We start from the raw sequence: 20,425 nt of genomic DNA, 5'->3' as shown, positions 1-20,425 counted from the left end.
ATTTCTAAAAGTGAGGAATAGTATCATGTGCTTAATAAGGTTGTTTACAACCTTAATCTGAACAGTGATGTTGAAATATACAGGGTTTCTCTTTTTTTTTTTGTCAGAGCAGAAACGAAGCATGGGTAGGGAGAAAGAAAACGAGTGCAGGAAGAAGTGAATGAGGAGGGAATGTGTTTGAGAGGGGAAAATAAGACTAACAGATGAAGAAAATGCAGTATACTACAGTTGAAGAAGGAGAGGTCAAGAAAAGAGGTAGGGATTCATGGCTGAGCAGAATCAACCACCGTATCAGTGGACAAAAGAAGTGGCTGAGCTTTCTCAGTTTTGGACTATCTGAGAAACGTTGTATCTGAGTTTAGGAGGATTTAGTATTCCTAGAGCCCCATAAGATTTCTGAAACTCTATTTTGACTCATTAATAATGAATGCTTTCACATTTTTTTGTTTTTATCTGTTACGCCTTTATTTCCTGTGACTGCCAACAATGATACAGAATTATGGGCACTTAGTTTTATAACTAAAACTTTTCTGAGTCTTACATAAATTTTAAGTAAATGTCCTGTTTGGTATATTGCACCACTGGTGCAATGAAAAAAAAACTTTACAGCGAATCTGAATGCAAGTTACTGACCATGTTAATAGACCTCAGCATAAATGAGAATCATACTCAGAAATAGCAGTTTCAGTATTCACTGTTGCCATGGATGTATTGAGTTGTATTGAGTGAGTTACTACTTACAGATGACTTGAGACATATTGCACCGTGAGCATCAGCAACGTAGTTAGATCATGATCACAAATGTGGGAGTGAACTTTGCTACACTTCACAAGACAACAATATTTTATAATGTGCTAGTATCGTGTGTGTGTGTACGGCGCGTATAAGTTTAGTCTTGGCATGATATGAATAGAAAGGTCAACACAATAGGAGAAATAAAATTGCTAATGGGAATTAAAAGTTACTTCCTTTGAGATAATTTCAGGTTGAAGGGAGTATGAGATAAAAATTCATAGGTCTCTGAATTAATTTTCAGGGATGCATGGTAATCCAGCTCTACATAACATAGGATTTGAGAAATAGTAATTGTTTGCTGTCTGAAAGTATGGTATTTCTTACTAAAAGTGTGCATGTGTAAGATTTTAGAACACTGTTATGTTCATAGCTATCAAATGAGTAAAAATGACCACAGCAGTGTTGGAGAGAGGATGTATCCAAGTGTGTTGATAAAGGTAGCTTTAGTAGCTGATTGACTGTCCTTCAGTAGAAAGTGACTGTAGACTTCCAGACTTTTTTTCTGTACAGATTGTCCTTTCTCTAAAGAGCAGCTGAGTGCATAAATTGTGTCGCTTCTAGCAGCTTCTCTCCCCAGTGGGTACAACTCAGAATTGATGGGCTAGTAAATGGTAGCAAAGCGGTTTCCCTCTTTGCCCGTTGTCCTTTTCATCTGTCCCATTCTGGTTGCGTGGCAGTTCTGGCTTTTATTATCAGATACGGATTTTACTCACGGCACCTGCAAGAATCGGCCCCTTGTGGGTTTTATAAAAAGGACAGTTCCTTGGCAGTTGTAGGCATTTAGTTATGGATTCTAAGGGACCTTAGTCAGTTTTTCTCTTATTGCCCAAATCTAAGAAACATCTGAAACAATGATCAGTATATTTGGGATTCATTCTTGTTTCTACCCTACATTAGAAAGAAGAAAAACTCATAAAGTATTAGAATACAGGATTAATCCACTCTGAGATACATAGCGTGTGACTTTAAATAATTTTATTCTTCAAATCTGTTAAACATTAACTTCTAATAGTCAAACCCTTGTTTCTCAAATACAGAATCATAAAAAGTAATCTCATAAATCTATTTATTCTATACATTTTACTTTAGTTTGTATTTGAATGAAGTTAAATAACAGCTTCAGTTCAGTATGTTAAATGTATTGATTTTTTTTAAAAAGCACATTGTTACATTGATAACATTACATGGAATCCATGCACAGATTAAGAAACATGATGTCATATTAAATTTATGTTTAATGCACTGTGCTTTTTTTTTGTGGTTTACAATATTTTAAACTTGGCAGTTGTATGAAACAAAGTGTTGTAAAACATTAGATTTATAAACCACTAAATTTTGAAGTGAGCTCTGTGAGCATATGATTAAGTTCAGGAAAGGATTTTCTCTTTTTCCAACTGTTTTTTTCCTCTGGAAAAACTTGCATTGAAGGCCGCACTGCGGTGTAAACCTATCTGTTTGTTCTTCCAAAGAGCCAGGGATGGATACTTTTCAAGGCAGTCAAAAGTAGTTGTATAAGAAGGACGTGTGGTTCTTGTCTCCAGGTGCCGAGGGCCCTGCTGCTGCAGCGTGCTGAGGAAGTACGGGCTTTTTGGCAAGGCTGTTTTTTGTGCCAAGCAAATAAATAAATTTCTTTCTCCTTGAAATAGTAAAAAAGGGTAGGAAATGGAATTTGTTTTCTATTGTAAGCTGTTATAAAGCAGGTGTCCTTTTCAGTTGGGCTGCTTTCTCTTATTTACTGGAGGACAAAGGTTGATAACACTGCTATAATTTTTCTTGTCTCTCTGTTACTTTTGACTGTGATACTTTCTGTAATGCTTCTTTGAAGTTGCTGCTCTTTTGACTGCCTTACTGCTGCTCTGGCATGCGTGAGTGTCTCCTTATGGAAACTTGGCTGGAGACAAAAGTGAAAATAATAGCTTTAAAATGGCATAGGGAAAAGTCAAGGGAAAAGATGCAAATATTAATGAAATAATTAGAGAGACTGCTTTAGGCATTGTCCATCTCTATTTGTGCAGTTGATTGGAAAAAAAGACAAACCAATGCAACATTGAAATAGTTTATCTTTTGTCAGCATTCATGGGTAGTGAGCTGGTACACAGTGTTATATTACACAGAAATAGCCTGCCATGCCCCAGTCTACTCTTTGGTTAATTTACATTGAGTAGTAGGAACATCAGGAAATATGGGAAATAAAACCGAAGAATACTTGGTCATCCTGAGCTTTTGGTGCGGGAAAAGGATTAGCAGTGACTGTATCTTGTTTACATTTGTTACATTTCATCTTTTGCTGCTGTTTTTAGTATTTCTTATTAAATGGATTTATGGCAAGTTTTAATGGGATTTTCTAATCCTGAACTGTTTTTTAGACAAGGTATTTTTGAAAAATTCTGTTGTTATTTGCTGAGTCTCCTTTAATAAATTAGAGTTTTGAAAACAATTATTTTCTTTTTTTTCTGGTTGCATTGCATGGCTGCTAGTTTAATTTATTAATTCATGTTGAAATCTTTAATTTGGGGCCTAATCCGAAGTCCTTGCCACTGCAGGCATTCACAGATATTGCTACTGCTGTGTCACAAACGTTTTATAATGCCCGCACTTTCTTTTATTTGGCACACACTAGGTAAAAAGAGCCTTGTACTTTGTCTTTGTACAGAATGAAGAGCTATTTGAGAATCAATGTAGTGTTCAGGAAAGATAACAGCAATGGAGAATGAAGCTTGCTTTCATTCAGCTAGTATGGACATACGCTGTCCATATAGACTCTGGGTGCTGTTGTGACAGTGTATCCTGAGATAGGTCTGGAGGACTGCCTGTGCGGGAGGAGCGTTCCTATGTAGCGTTTAGTCTTTCTACTTACATTAATTCATAGAAAATAATACAAACACATGTTCGTGTGAAACTTGACTGAAAGTAGTTGCTTTGTTTGAGAGAGGCCAAGAAGGAACCATTATGATGTGACAAATTGTTGGGCACATGGTAAATTACCATTATTCCAAGCATTTCGTCACTTGAGTGAAGAAACCCCACCTTTTCCACTTGTGAAGGTTTAGCTTCTAGATTAACTGATCAGATAAAATAATTGATATTGTATAACTGATGTGTGTCCTGAAACTTGCTGTTTCCCCTCTTAAGTACACTGTTTACTGATTAATGTAACCTGCTATAGTATTTGTTGCTGTAGTTTTTATTCTTGCAAAGTTGGGACCTGAATACGTCCCCTGTCTGTAGTCTCTCAGAATCTTCCATCTGATAGTTTCAGAGTGTAGACAAGCCAGGAAGTTAAGATACCAGCATTGAAATTTGGGTTTGCATTTAAGATAATGCCTAGTTCAACTGATCTAGCAATAATAAAGTGCCTTAAAATGGCTGCAAATGTATTCCTGCCTACTCAAAGACATCTTCTCACTGGTAGCACATTATAGAGGATCTGTAGTGTAGCTAAGAGTTGGATCCTTGCCAGTAGATGGAAGCATTTTTTAGCATCTCTTCATGCTTTGAGCTTTTTCCGCATTTTTTTAACATAGTATCAAAATTGCTTCTTTTTCAGTCTCTTTCCATTTATTATAAGCTATTCCAATTTGTGCTAGTTCAGATTACTTCCATTTGATGTTGTAAACATTTTTTACATACTTTTTTGCGGGAGATATTTCCAATTTTATATTTTTAGAGCTCTTCTTTTCTGTTCTTCATCCTTTCTTTATTCTGGGCACATCTCTGCTTGTCAAATTTCTCTTCAATTTCTGTTTTGCTTTTGCGGTAATTGGCAGTCACCCTCTTGGAGCTCCTGAGGGAAATCATACATGTAGGGTATAACCAAAGCAGCACCCGAGTGATACCACTGTAGGGCAGGAGACAGAAGTGTTCAGCCAACCATCAGCAGAAGAGATGATAAACTGTGAGATGCTCCAAGTAAGCAAACTGGAACAGCAGAGACACTGGGCCTCCTCCATTTGTAATGATCTTAGGTCTCGGCAGGCACATAATTGTTAGGTGAAATGTATGTATTTTTTTCAAGTGTGATGGAACCGTTTTTTAGCAGTGTGTATGATTTGTGAAAAACCTAATAATCACTAGGATATACATTGTTGTGAATATCTTGACTTTCCTTTGTAGTTATTCTTTTTGTCCTTGATTTTTATTTTAATATAGTTCTCTTACATTAACTTGTATTGGAAAAAGAATTTGGCTCTGTTGTCAACTTGTTCATTTTTTCAGGAAATCCAAACCTTATAATTTACTTTTTTAAAATTACTTTTTGTTTAAATATATTACATTAATATCTGTAAGCATGCTTTGATTTTTGCATTGATTTTTGTAAGGGGAAATGACTGCTGAAAGTAAATGTTGAATTGTAAATAAAAAACTCTAGGACCTCCAGGTAATATCTCTTCAAAGCTTTCTTTGGAGAGTGGTAGCGATTGATTGGATCTGTGTTTTTCTGCGTTGAATGTTACGGACAAAGAAGTTATTACCTGGGAAGAATGGAACAAGGAAAATGGATCAGAATAAAAACAATGAATAATAAAGCTATGCTGTTGCTCTGAATATTGCTTGCCTAGAAGGGTTGTTGGCTTAGAGCACTGGTAACAGTGCAGCATGTTTCACCTGTAGGTTGCTAAGTCCGATCCATTTCTGATCAGTAAAGATTGAACTTTGTGGTTAATGTATGACCGACTGGTTCACGTGAAATGTGTTTGATGTTCATGATGCAGTTGACAAGCCTTGTCATAAATCACAAACAGAATTGTCATTAATTGATCCATCTTTTCAAAGGGGTCATGAAAACTGAATCATTTTCCTCCACCTACAGGCCAGGAGGGGACATCGTGGTGGTACAGATAACCTTGCCCTGCTGCCACGTCTTTCACATCCCTCTGAAAAAGCTTATCATTCTGAAGCCTTTCAGTGGAATTAAATTTCCCTCACCTCCATTTTTGCATGCATATGAACCCTATCTGAAGAACTTTGTAATATAATAATTTCTACTGTTTCCCAAATATCCAAAATTCATCTTAGCCTATATAGGTAAAAATATACATGGCATCAGAAATTTTACTTGCGTACAGGAACAGTTCTGTTGGCATACAAGGCTGTGGGATTTTATTCTAAGTTTGGAAACAGTAGTACTAAGAGTGCTACTGTTCAGTTCATTAGTTTCCTGGAATTATTACTGTAGCTTATTTCTGAAAAGAATAATAAACAACCCTGGGAAAATTGTAGTATAACACTGAATATCACTTTCATGCACAGAGAAGTGATTTTTTTTTTTTTAGCTCTGTTCATTTTGCTGGAGTTTAAGATTTTTTTTCTAACATATGCTGCTGCTGCTTCACCAGAGCACTAATAAATATTTCAACTACTTAACGAGTCAAATACCAACACCAGCAAACCTTAAAACATTAATTTAACTTATATCACTCTTTGTTCTTGTTGCACTGTTTGTCATAAACTAGTCTCTTTTTTCTGCTCATGGCTGTGTTGGATTTTTGAGCTATGTTGACTGTTAGGATGCAGCCTGTGAAAATGAGCACCTGACCTATAGAAGTGCTGTAGTTAGGAAGACTCTGAAGACTCTTTTTTTTGCTTGGGTCCTCCCTGCTACTGAAAGTTGATACCATTGTGGTTTTGAGAGAAGCAGCCTTTAGGAAGTGAAGGGAGCCTAAGATTGTAGGGGGAATAATTTGAAGACAAAACCAGTTGTTTAGCTGTAACAAAATCAGTGGGAAGCTGATGAATACAGTTTACAGAATTCAGAGGGCCGTGAATTTTTGTTGAGTATCAAAGCTACTAGCTCTTTATTTTTGGAAGGCCTATTGTAGTGTAATATAATTAACTTTAGAGGCTAGTTTTATAAATTAGGTGTTATAGTCAAGGTCATCAGGAATACAAGGACAGTTGGAGTTGCTGCCTCACTCTGTGGGTTTACAGTTAAAAGAAGAATAACAGTAGGTAGGTAGCAATGTGTTTTTTTATTAGCAGCTTTTTTCACCAGAATATTGGAGTGCAATAGTGGCATAGTGCATAGATCCCTGAATTTAAAGCTATAAATGTAATCCAAATCATTTGAAGGCTTGCAGAATTTGCCAAATGTGCCTGTGCTAGCTGCAGTCATGTGCTGAAAAAACATGGTTTGTGGCAGAATTACCAATTATAAAATACATGTTTATATTTTCTTTCTAGGATCAAGTAGAACACACTGATTCAGCAGAACTGGCTGGTTGTGCTGCAGTCATCATGAGTAGGCACAGGGTCATTCGTTTCTTAACATATGTATAAGAGAAAAAGGTAAGAGGCAATTAGACAATAATGATTCCAGGGGTATGTATTTGAAATGCATGTATTCTTATGTATGCTTACGGATATATATTTATATACATACGCCTCTATATATGGATATATATCTTATATAGAAGATGATGGAGTATTTTTAGCATTTTGTTGTTTTGTTTTTTATTAAGAGTAATTGCTTTGTTTTAGAGCAAAGGTGAGTCTTACTTTGTTTGGGGGAGGGGGGAAGTGGGCAAAGTCTTTCTTCCTCAGTCTGTGCTGTAGGCAGATCTCATCAGTTAAAAATACAGCTATTGCTGAACTCTCTGAACAAGCTGTTCACTACAGCAAAAGTGCTTGACTTCTTCCTCCCAGGGGCAAATAATACAAAGATCACTGAAGGGAGCTGGAAAAATATGTGGAATTGACCATTGTTTCTTGGGGTTGAAGGAAGTCCTCAGGAGCACTAGATCTAATAAATTAATATGTCCTTGAAAAGTTGATATGTAATTCCATGTTGTCATGCTATGGGAAAATGACATTTTCTGGACATCTGATTTTTATCAGGATGAATGAGCAATGTTTGGTTTCAGTTTGATCATGCCCCTTGTGACTTTCATCTTAGGAGTCTTTCATATATATTTTTGGTGAGGACTATAATAAACTACTTGAGTATTTTGTTTAGTAAGAGTTTACTGAAATGTGTATTTTCATAGTTTCATATTGAAAGAGTAGTCTACATAGGACAGCATGATAGAAAGTCCTGAGATCTTATTCTGGTTCTTTATATATTCTCTGATTTTTAGGCCTTTGTTATGAGGCTAATAGTTGTATGTTGGTATTATTTCCTTTTAGTGCATTTTTTATTATAGCATTTTCATGTGATTTTGTGCTGGTCATCCACTGTTAGAGTCAAGAAAATTTGAAAGACTTAAGGCTGTCGGTTCCAATAGTGAAAAAATCTTGAGGGTAATTTAGGATGTGCAGTGCAGAAGATCATGGGTTACATAATTCCTTATTGTAGAGACCAAAAAAAATACGAGTCTTTGGCCGCTTTGCAGGTATAGCACAAGGCCTATCTCTTTGTGCAGTTCATTTCCCAAGAAGAAGCTGGCATGTGGGATACCTGAGCTGTCTTGAGAGGCAGTCTCCAACGTGAAGCCTGTTCAGAATACCATCTAATTTTAAGGAAGGTTTTTCTGTCCTTTACTTCTGCCTCCTTCCCTCCCCACTAATCAATTAAAGTTTGTCTTATGTCTAAATGCTATGATGACTAGGATAGTAATTCTGGACACATACGACACAGACATTCTGGTACATGCACCTTTATATTTAGACATTAGGGGAGAGTAGAGCATGTAAGCTTGATAAAACGTAAGTTCCTAAGTTTTAGAGATGAAGATGATCGTAAGTCCATGCTGTAGTATGAAGAAATTGTAAGTAAAACACAGAGTTTCTGAATTACGCATGATCTGTGATCCAACAGGAGCTTGAAAATAATCTGATTGACGGGCTGCATGTTTTCATTAGCTTTTTGCCATGAAAGACAGGAGATGACTCTGCAATGGGTAACAAGTGATCTTGGGTTCTGGACTTACTGTACCAGTGGATGGTAGCCATTGTATTCTTTTTTTTTTTTTATATACAGAATTTAAAAAAAAAAAAATTCGCTATTTAATGTTTTTTTTTGCCTATGATTAGTCTTTTCTGCCAAATCTTTGCATGGAAGACTGTGTTTTTGAAAAAACATCTTATGCTTTTCACTAGATTGGTGATTTATGTCTCCTTTTCCTTGCACTGGCATAATATCCTCTTCTTCATATTGTTCATTCCAATATATACTAATTTAGGAAGTGTCTCCTTTTTGGCAGCATACAGCTAACATTGCCACTGAAATTTCTTCCTGATTTGCTCATGTTTTTATTCTCACTTTTCCAGAGTTTAAGTTGTGTGTTTGCTCGTCAGCTTCTCTCCATGCCATGGCTTGGAATAGTCAAGTAATACGAAAGAGTTTCACAACTATCAGTGATCCTTTAAAATGTCATTTCAATCTTCAAACTAGTAGGAAGTTTGGGACTAGAATAATTCTAAAGCTGTTCCAAACTTTTATTATGGTACCTCTAAGTGACAATCAAAGTTTCCAAAGAATATGTTTCTTTTTATTTATGTTGGATATTTCATAAAAATATTCAAAATAAAATTAAATTCTAAACCATGGGGAAAAGAGCTACCTGATTATTATAGCATGCGGTGTTAGAGCATTTTGTGTTTTCTGTTTTGATCTTGAGTTGCTGGCTATGCAGAGTTGAAGTATTAGATCTTAAACTAGCAAAAATATGAGTTGCTGACAACGTATTGGTCAAGAAGCATTGCAGGTATCTGTTAGGAACATGAGTACTCGTCCTCCTTTTCTGTCAGGAAGAGGGCAATAAGGACTTTTGTGGGGTTTGCAGCGTGTTTCGCCCTTGGACAGAAACTTCTGGAAAAGCTTGGGGGTGTGTATGTGTGTTCTTTTATATAATAATAACAATTTTGGATGTTAGACCTGAAGATTTGCAGCTGACCTTTTCTGAGAAATACCTACTTGCATAGACAATGAGATCTCATTTAGAGTGGCTGTCAGCTTGTGAGTTTAAAAATAAAAGGTTCTCCATATATCCTGGTACCTCAGTAAGTGAAATAACAATAGTGATATAGAAGGTCTTTTCTCTCTTGAATTTGGACTGTGAGCATCCATCAGTCTGGATTTTGGCTCAGTGCATGTTCATGCATCAGTGTTTGAGCTTCAGAATATATGGTTACGTATATTTGTTTGCACATAGTTCTCTCTACTTAGAATTTTTAAAAATATAGAAAAAATCCCTCTGTCATATTGAACCAAATTTAAACTCACAAATATTAGATATTTAATATTAGATAATACAGATGTTAATAAAATAATAATTTCACAGAGTTGCTATGAAATATTAACCACATTGGGATTGTAAGGGAGTGGGAACAAAATTCTAAGTCTTCTTTATATGCCCTTGTTATTGTTAAACATGTGGTCTCCTAAGTCTGAATATTTATATTTTTATAATGTTATAAAATCACGCTTAATATAAAATTTAAAAGCCAAACCCTGACTAACATCAATAAAAATGATTATATTTATTATGAACTTCTAACACTGCTTTCTTTGGTTAGGCATGTCTTGTTCCTCATTTGTATGACAATGAAAAAACAGCTTATATAGGACTAAATTTAGGAAATGTTAGGGGCAAATGTGGCTTATATTCTACTTACTTCTGTGAGCATGCATTTGAGTTAGTTCTGAAGTAATTTTATCAGGCTTTCAGTTGGGTTTTGAAGTTGTATGAATGGTCAGGTCTGAATTTTTCCGAACATTTGAAAGTTACACAGAATCAAAATGCAGTTATCCAAAGAGTTACTTAAAAACATGTTTTCAGCAACTGTATAATCAGCATAGCATTCCTTCCCCATCAACTTGCTTGTCAGTAATCATTATCTTCTCTAAACCAAGCAAAACAAAATAAGCCAATGCTTGTAGCCTATTTCTTTGGGGCCACTCGTTGCAGAGTTTGTGTGTATGTCCTAGCGAATGCCTTGACTGGATGCTCTTTTTCACTATGAAAGTGCATGGAAATCTGAGTGCGGTGGCTTCAGACAGCCGTCACAGTTTAACTCTTGGACACAAAAATTTTGTATGACACTGTTCAGTCTTGCAGTGCTTCACTGACAAATACTATGTGCATCATTGACCTTAGTAGTAGGACTTTGCCTAGGAATAATTATTCACATCTTCATCAATTGTTTGCTAGACTGGAATGTTATCATTCTAATGTAAATTAAATACATTATAAATGGATGTGAAATTATATGGTATTTTGTACAAAACAGTCATACTATAGTGAGTTAATTTTGGTTGATGTTTAGAACGCTGAATGGAACAAAAAATTTCAAGCGAAATATTCATTGGGACAGATTCTAATTAACTTTTCAATATTTGATATTTACTGAGGTGGTAAAGATGCTTCCTATTAAGGAGTTGTAATGAGGTGGAGAGAAAGGTGCAAGAGAACCTCTAAACTCTCGCAGTTTGGACATAGTTTGAATGAATTTAGTATTTGTATATCTAAGGAGAAGCATCTGCTTTTTAAATTATTTTGGTTTAATTGAAATGTGTGTAGTAAATGTAACTGTTTCATTTAAAATGATATCAAAGATTTTTAATACAATGACTTGGTGGGCAGACTGGATAACTCGGGAAGACCTTACAGTAGGTATCTAAGGGATCAAAGAGTATGCTCTGTCACAGTTAGAGGTCAGAACCTGGCTTTTGATAGAGAATGTGAAGTGTTGAGCTTTTTTAGACTTCTGAAGTGCAACCTTTGATCAAGGTGGCCAGCTTTTCCATTGCATATGTTGTAATCTGTGCATCTGTGTACAGTAATTGATATGGCCAATCATCTATTTTCCTTGCAGAAGGAGTTAATCTAAAATCGCAGACAGAGAACAAATCTGGGAGTGTGTAAGGTGACAAGTTTAGTTTATCTCTGAATTTTTTTGCAAAATGGTCTTTTTTTTGGGTGATGCTTATTGCAATTTCTAAGTTGCTATTACACTAATTTTCTTTAAAATTGGCTTTTGTATATATCTTTAAAACATGATTTAGTCTGATTATATTAAATAACAATGTATTTATGTTGTAACATGATCATCTTTTAAAAACACCGTGTGTCAAATTTGAGGTCAACCTTAAAAACTTGAACTGTGCATTTTTTGGTATTTTAATGCATGATCTTTTTGTAGCAATAACCTAATCGTAGCTGTTGCCCACAATAAATACAAGACTGTATTTAATGTTGTAGTAATTGAAATAAAACTGGTTGATGTTTTCCTCAAGTCCAGATACTATTGGGGTGATGTTAAAGTAAAGTATAGTTTTAAATTGGAAGCTTCCTCTGACATGTTTCTTGTGTCTGTTGTGTCTCTAGCGTAAAAGAGCAGGTTTTTAATTGAGTTGGAGTCTGCCTGTCAGGTCTAACACTGTTTCTTACTGCAAAACAAGGTTCTCACCCTCTCCTCCTCCATTTCCTTATTTCACAACATTGAAAACCAACTCTGAAGAGAATAAGGCTGTTTTGGATGATGTTCAGAGAACAGATCAAATCAAGGTCTCTCTTTATGGTATATAGGTTATGGCACACATTTCTCAGTGAAAATGTCTTCACTGGTGGTGAATGTTTTTAAAAAAGGAATTAGGGTGTCTTGTTGCTACAAGCCGTTGGTAGCAAGAAGACCATATTCCTACTGTTAGGGCAAAAATGTTATTTATTATGTGAAGTTGTAGAAAGTTATTTAATGACTCAGGGTTGGGTTTTTTTTTTTATTTCTCCCTTGTCATCTCCCTTTCTAGCCTGAGAGTATTATCTTTTGATGAGACTATTTACTTCTGTGCATTTTGCTAGATTTCCAGTGCCTGCTTTTCAGGGAAACAAGGATTATTAAAGCAGGCATTTTAAGAGTTAGCACAATTCAAGTAACACCCATTAAGTCCTTTAACAACTTTTACAAGTCTGAATCTTTGAAGCATCTCTGGGAAATGAGGAGTGACACAGAATACTGCTAGCCTAGTACACATTAAAAAATCAGAAGCATGGAGAGTTTAAACTACTTGTTCAAAGCCACATGAGCAAATTGGTGGTAGCACGGAATTGAAAGCTGGATCTTCAGCTTGTTAGTTGGCCTTCTGGTTCTCTCGACTGTTATTTTCTGACTGGTGTTGGAGCAGTTTTGCTCTTGCCGTTACGGTAATCCTAATGGTCAGACACATTAATGTGGGAGACTGGAGGTAATAAAATCCAAAGGAGGTTTGGGGAGGTTGTTAATCTGAATTAAGCCAGTTTAAGTACACAAATAATTTTTATTCCTGGAAAATACTTTTCATTTATGTAATGTATGTAAAATTTGATTTACAAAGGACTTCTTTTCCCCTTAAATCAGGGCAATATGTAGTGAAACACTGCTGACTGAAGGTTAAATATCTGATTGTAATTTGTTCTCTGGCAGGTTCAGACAAGAATCTGGTGGTCTTTCCCTGACAAATGGAGAACTATTTCCAAGCAGAGGCATATAACCTCGATAAGGTTTTAGATGAATTTGAGCAAAACGAAGGTGAGTCATTTTGAACAAGATAGTAGATGCACATTAGGTGTATTCTACAGAGAATACTATTGAAAAGGGAGAGGTCTGTGATACCCTTTTTGGTTTTGAGTTGCAAATTATTCTCAGAACTTGCAAAAAACATGTTAATTTTGCATGGTGTGTCTTCAGTATTTGTTAGTAGTATTCTCTTCTCTTTCCATTTATCTTGTTTACTTTTTAAAAATTTCTCACTGTTTTAACAGAAAATCTTCCATACACTTTTTAAAGAAAGGTTTTGTGACGCTTAATCTCAGTGGCAATATTTTAATCATTTATTTTAAACAAATCAGGCAAAACTTATTTTAAGCTTCTTTTGCAGTTTTGGGAGACTCAAGCATAGAAATGTTTTATTAGGTCACATAAATCATAAGTGAAAGTTATCATATTTGGAGTATTAAATTTTTTGCTTAGTCTAATTGCTACTTCTGTGCTGTCAAGGAAGTTGAACATTTTATAGGAGTGGGAATCTTTTTAGGCATTTCTAGCTGTCTAAAGTATATTAATCAATAGCTTAAAGTTGCTTGTGCAAATTCAACCTGATACTAATTGGCGTAGCTCTAAACTTCCTGAGTTCCAGAAACATTATGCAATTACGCTACTAATGGTTGATAAGAATGTTAGTTGTGGCAGATGTGTTTTACTGTTGTGCCCATATTTGAACATCTCTACATTTATATTTGGGACATTCTAATGCAACAGAGTTAATAGAACCTGTAGCTTTAATAGGACAGTAAGTTCTCTTATTTAAACACTTTTTCAGATGCCGCTGTTTCACCTACACTATTGGGTGCAAAGTGGAATCAGATTCTAGATCCGCCTTCTCGTCGTTTGTCATTTAACCCGACTGTGGCCAATGTGAATGAAGCTACAACTCCTAATGAATGTCAACAGAGATTAAAGTCTTTCTCCTTGGCTCATTCAGTGACTACACCAACAGGAGGAGGGGATCACTGTGCTAATGGAAAGGATTTTAGCATAAGCCCAGAAACCCCAGTCATGTGGATTGATGATCAGGCAGCAGCAGATGATGCGTTGATTAAAAGAAATAGTAATCGGGATGATCAGTGTAACACTGTGGAAACAGGAGAAAAGAAATGTGGAAATATAGCTTGCTTGCCAGAGGAGAAAAATGTACTAGTGGTGGCAGTCATGCATAATTGTGACAGAAGAACACTACAAAGTGGCGATTTGCTGGATTGTAAAAATTACAACAGTCAGTCCCTAACGGACACTATTAGCTTTACACTGGATAATGAAAACAGACAGCGTGATCAGTTTAGTGTTACTGTAAATGGATCCACGGAAAAAGATACAGATACAGAAAAGCAAGTAAATCGTCTGTGCACTGAAGATGACTCTATAAGTCATTTGATTAATGCTTCATCTGAAAGCCTGACCGTTTCATGCCCCTCCTCTCGATTAAAGGATGATTTTAATATGAGTAAAGATTCACTGTTTTCAGAAGCTACAACTGCAGGGATTAATGCAGTGACTCTTTTACAGAGACCAGTTGATGGTACCGTTAAAATGCAAGAAAATTGTGTATCAGTTGAAAATTTTTCTAGTAAAGCCATTCCTCAGAGAACGGATCTAGAAGCTAAAAACTCTTCTGGTTCAAGTAATGGAAGCTTAATCGTAGAACAGGAAACAACCCAACAGTTACGGTCTAGACTATCTGGGCTCACAGAAACTTGTCAACCTAACGTGGCTGGAAGTGGCAATTACAAGGAACGTGTTGCAGAACATTTTGCCCCTGAGGATGTTAGTGCCACTGAAAGCGAAGTCATTGAATGTGATAAAAATCTTGGCACAACGGAATTGCTCAGCGTGGCAGAGTGTTACCCTGAATCTCAGGAGATGACTAATTGGGAACTGACTAAGTTGAATGAGATGAATAATAAGCAAACTCTGGGAGAGAATGAAAGACTTTTGCAGACGAAACAGCCTGATGAGGCATGTAGTGATAGTAAAGACGATGGAGATGGGATGATGGAGGCAGGCATAATCTTAAAAGGAACTGGTATAGATGAGCTTGAAGGGTCTAGTCTCTCTGATGTGATGCCTACATCAGCAGCAAGCTCTCTGTCTAATGGTTGTGATTCCTATGGAATGCAGAACCCAGTTGTTGCTCATGTTCCAAAGACTCTACCCTCCAAGGAAGACTCGGTAACAGAGGAAAAGGAGATAGAGGAGAGCAAGTCAGAATGTTATGCTAATGTTTATGAACAGAGAGGAAATGAGACTACAGAAGGGAGTAGTCTTATTTTAAATAGCACTGGTGACCACATAAAGAAAAATTATTTACATAATCTTTGTAGTCAGGTTTCATCCATGCAAGGGCAAACTTCACCAAAACCGGTGACTAATCTGCAATGTATCAGTGTTCCTTTTGGTGGTGCAAGACCTAAACAACCTACAAATCTTAAACTGCAGATTCCGAAGCCATTATCGGACCACTTACAAAATGATCTTGTTCCCCCAAATTGTGGAGGTAATAGTAAAAACAAAAACGTCTTTGGTAAAACACAATTAGGGGATACAGCAGACACGTTTCCTGGTGAAACATCTTTAAATGCCTCTGTTTCTGATACTAATGGGGAACATTTGGAAGAGTATGAATCTGGAGTCTCCAGTAGTCCGTGCCTTGCAGTAGCCCCAGATAGTCCAGATAATGATCTCAGAGCTGGTCAGTTTGGAGCTCCAGCCAGAAAGCCTTTTACGACTTTGGGTGAGGTGGCTCCAGTTTGGGTTCCAGATTCTCAAGCACCAAACTGTATGAAATGCGAAGCCAGATTTACATTCACCAAAAGAAGGCATCATTGCAGAGCTTGTGGGAAGGTAAGTTCGTGTTTTCTGAGTAAGCTCAAAGCACCCTTTTTTTCCTGCTACCGCATAAAATCAAATCAAAGGACACCCTAGCCACTGGCTATAGTTACCTGTGACATCTCTTCCTAAAAAGCCGTGTTTGATTTTGTGAAGGAAAAAAAGGAGTTTCTAAGCTCTAGTCAATTTAGGGTTCTAATAAACAATAACTAATTGTTATTTATAACTGAAAGAATTATTAGCCTGTATGAGCAGTGTATTTGTTGATTGCAACAATCAACATAATTGGATTCATGTAGAACTGCTATAAAATTGGCTAAGTGCAGGAAACTAGTTTGCAGAAATTACTGCATCAATAATCCCATTAAAGATACTGAAACATATTCATGGGAATTGGAAGTGTGCTGTTGAATTGTTGGCGTTCCTGCTGGTTCAGATGGCTGATCAACTCTGTTCTTTTAAGTCTTCTTTACTATCTTTTCTCATATTGCTTACATTATTTTAAAGATTATACATTTGCTCCTGGAAAAAAATATAGTAAATTATCTGTAACCTGATGTATGTACACATGGTGAGAAATTTTATAACGAAGACAACTAAAACATAATTTCTGTATCATTTTGTGTTGTGTAAGAAATATTTTATTGTTTACTTTTTTTTTTTTTAAGTTTTATATATGTGCCATCTAGGTCAACACAAATTCTTATGTGGCAAGTGTATGGTAAATGATTAGCTTGTAAAGTATTTCCAAATATCTTGTTACCGAAATAAAAGTCAGTGGCACATGGGAAGTAGGAACTTAGGAAAAAATATGATGATTCAAAAGCGGTAAACTAACACTCTTGTCAAGTAGATATTCATGAATATTTTTACGATGAAAAGAAAAACTAGAGTAAAAATACCTTTGGTTCATTTAGGCCCTATCTAAAGGTTTCTGAAGTTGATTGAAAGACCTCCTGACTGATATGGGCAAGATCTTTAGCCACCAGAAGAGTGCAGGGAAGCAGAATGACTTGAACAAAGGACCTAAAAGAAGCAAATATATCTGGAACACTCAAACTCTTATGCCACCTGTTTCTGGAAGCAGCCTAGCAGAAAACCCAGGCTTGCTCTTCTGTAAAGGACTATGTATGTGTGCCACTTGCCCCTTTAGTAACCAAAATGCATAGGACTCAATCTCTTCACTGCAACACCAGATAAGTAGATTTTATTCAAATTTAATTTTGAGACATGCTGAAAAGTCTTTCCCAGGACACTTTTAAAAGCTAAGCAGACATTAATTGTGCACTGGTCCAGGACTTCTAGTTGCTTGCTCTGCCCATCCTCTTGCAGGTTGGTTGCAGGGGAAGTCCTGAGGTGGAGCTAGTGACCACAGGAGATCAATAAGCATCATACGAGGTACATGCCTACCTTTGGTGTACCTTTTAGTTAATATCAAAGGGCTCAATCTTTTTCTCACTGCAGTTAAACAGAGTCGGTAAAGCATATAAGTTAAAGGAACGTCCATCATTTTAGTTTTGGTATATTGACTTATACTGTCAGTTATTTAGGTCATTCTTTCGGTTTTTATGAGTTTAACAAATATGACTATAATTTTCATTTACAGTAATGTTTTCTACTTATTTTTGTGTTTTAAACAAGTTCATTGCATGGATTTAATTACTTCCCTGTAATGACTGAAGCCCTGAATTGCACAAACGAGAAGCAGAAAATGAAAATACCTGTAAACAAAATGGATAAAACATGCACAGACAGAGCAAGGCCAAAAAATATAGTGTGGGTTTTTTTTTTTTTTTTTTTTTTTAAACTACTGAAGACAAGCCTTGAGAAGAACAACCAGCATTGTTTTGCATGGTATGTGGGGAATGGATAAAATAAACGGTCCCTCTGCTCTGTAGACAAACTTGTTTCTCAGATGTGAAAAATTCATCACATATTAGTATTTAATTTTCTCAGAGTGTTAGAATAAACCTCAGAATGGCTTGTTTCTAGAAGCTTTTGTTAGCTAATGTTAGCTAATTTGCATACATGCAATCGAAAGATGTGGCAGAAAATTCTGGTATTTCATGCCTTCTTATGTATTTTTCTCTGAAAAAAAGCACTTATTAATAAATGCTAAGGATCAGTATAGGTCAAATAATACTTAGCACTTACTGCAAATTGCTTTAAAACACTTGATTCCTCTAACGATTCTGGGAGGAAAGAGACCAAAGGCTTTGACAGGCAAGCTCCGATGAATCTAGGTAGTGGCTTGAGACATAGCTATTCTCAACTGTCTGCTCTTGCTTTCTGGTTAAGATAACCATCTCCAAAGCAAGTCATGTTGACATGTGCCTGTGGTGTAGGTAACCACTGAACCACAGTGATGCTTCCACTGTTTCTACTAAATGTATGAATCTCACTTAAAGAATTGGGGAGATAGTGTCTTCAGCTCTTGCAATTAATTGTTTCTAGGGGAAGTCATGGGACTAAATATTTTTGAACACAAGCTTTAGCACAACAGTTTCTTTTTAAGCTTCATTAGCATCATGACAAATCATTGTAGTAGGGGTGAACGTATCTGTTTAATTTGGGAATGAAAATTGCATTTAAAAATAGTTGAGTGGCACCTGGGAAGTCTGTCTCGGGTTTTTAATTTCAGGATAATAATTGCAGAATTAATGGAAGATATGAACCTCAGGGGAGTGGTAGAAAGCAATACACTTGCAGTAAATTTTGAATTAAAATTAAGAACCTGAAGAATGTGTGTGAATACATTCATAAATTTTACCTTATGTATTTATGTATTTTCTATTGTCAGATGAAACAGAAAATTTGTATGTCAACCTTTTATTGACAACCAAAACTATATTTTTCCACTAAAATATAAAAAAATCACCAAACCCCCTAGCAACTAATGCTTTAACAACTCCCAGTGAACCTGAAAACCCTAGTAACATAAAAACTTGCTTTGACACTGCTATGTTATTTTTTTACAGCATGATATACTGAGATAATGACTTGGTGATTGTTAATAACAAAACTGAATTGTCAGTTGTGCTGGATTGTGTTCTTCCTCTGCATTACTACTGTTAGAAGGCTGATGCAGCCTAAGAGAGGAGCTGTAGATGTTCTGTCATTGCTTCTATTTTCTCTTTTAATATTTAGATCGTTGCACTTGGGAGCTTTGCTGAATGCACAATGTGTTGTTTGATAAAGGGTCCCAAATTAGCTATTAATTTGTGTTGGTCCTTCATTTATGGTTGAAGACATTGATTTTTCCATGTTCAATACTGAACTTCCGACTGGAAGTTTCTCCCACTGAAATGCAAATGTCTCTAAAATATGCTGTGATGTTGTTATTAATATTCCCTAGAATGCTTGTAACCTGGGTTAAGGTGTAAATGCAGAAATCAGATTTTTAAAGTACATTTGCTTTTTTTTTTTTTAAAAAAAAAAAGGTTTTCACATATGTGGAAGGGTTGTTTTTATTTTTGCATGAAAATGCCAGTGTATACACACTTACATTTTGTTTCTGAAATGTTTAAGTTGATATAATTAGGAAACATTAAAACTGGTTGAAATGAGACAGGGTGAGCTCTTCTTTCTTCACATTGGATTTTCAGCTCTCATGGTGAACTCAGAGCTTATTTTAGATGTGCTTATTTTAAACACGTGCCACTAAAAGACTGCAAAGGTAACTGGCTGCAAAGTGGTCATAATTTGGTGTGATCTTTAACTTGGTTGAAATTCAGTTAGGCTTACAAATATTTATATATGAGAAGCCTATGTAGTTTCTTGTCTATATTATAGAAATACTGCTGTTGAAGTGATGATGGAATAATTTTTTGGATTAAGAAAGCGTTACAAATCATAATAACAACGCATAGTGAATTGTAGATACAATATCCACCTATAATTAAAACTTGAAATTATCTGTTGATACCTGAACTAATTTGCGAGGTAGCTGCTGCTTCTAGATTTCCTGTGTGTGGCATTACCGTTCTGCGTGTCACCTGCATAATAACCCTGAGGAAATACTTTTCTTTTTTAAACAAAGCAAATATTATTCTTTAAAACAAATAAGAAATCATTAGGGCACCCTGATTTGTCTGTTCTGCAGGATTTTGAGTTTGCAATTGCTATTGTAGGATCATATCTGCATGCAAGTGTTTGTTTTGGTGCACAAGCCATGCTCATGTTTTACGGTTTTGTTTGTCTGGAGGAAGCCTCAATACTGTTTCCTGCCCAGGACTGGGGAGTTGTGAGAGCTGGTTCAGGTGAGAAGCGCTAGCAATGCAGCTGCATCTCCGCAGCAAGTTGTCCCCTCAGGGATTTTGCAACGGGCACTCCC

At 36.1% G+C, this 20,425-nt stretch overlaps 1 protein-coding gene across 4 annotated transcripts in view; it reads left to right on the top strand.

Moving 5' to 3' along the window:
- The window catches only part of ZFYVE9 (zinc finger FYVE-type containing 9), a 79,597-nt gene that overhangs the window by 23,838 nt on the left and 35,334 nt on the right, over positions 1-20,425 (top strand). For 2 of the 4 annotated variants that reach the window (XM_075155768.1, XM_075155769.1), the window contains 3 exons: positions 6,976-7,080; positions 13,135-13,239; positions 14,030-16,107. In XM_075155768.1, the coding sequence (XP_075011869.1) occupies positions 13,170-13,239; positions 14,030-16,107 (2,148 nt within the window). In that variant the 5' untranslated portion in view covers positions 6,976-7,080; positions 13,135-13,169. Of the gene's footprint in view, positions 1-4,382; positions 4,705-6,975; positions 7,081-13,134; positions 13,240-14,029; positions 16,108-20,425 lie in introns of those variants that run through there. The other 2 variants (XM_075155770.1, XM_075155771.1) reach the window with 2 other exon arrangements.

This window comes from Calonectris borealis, chromosome 8, assembly GCF_964195595.1.
Source record: "Calonectris borealis chromosome 8, bCalBor7.hap1.2, whole genome shotgun sequence".
Lineage (NCBI taxonomy): Eukaryota > Metazoa > Chordata > Aves > Procellariiformes > Procellariidae > Calonectris > Calonectris borealis.
This window is presented reverse-complemented; position numbering and strand designations above follow the sequence as displayed.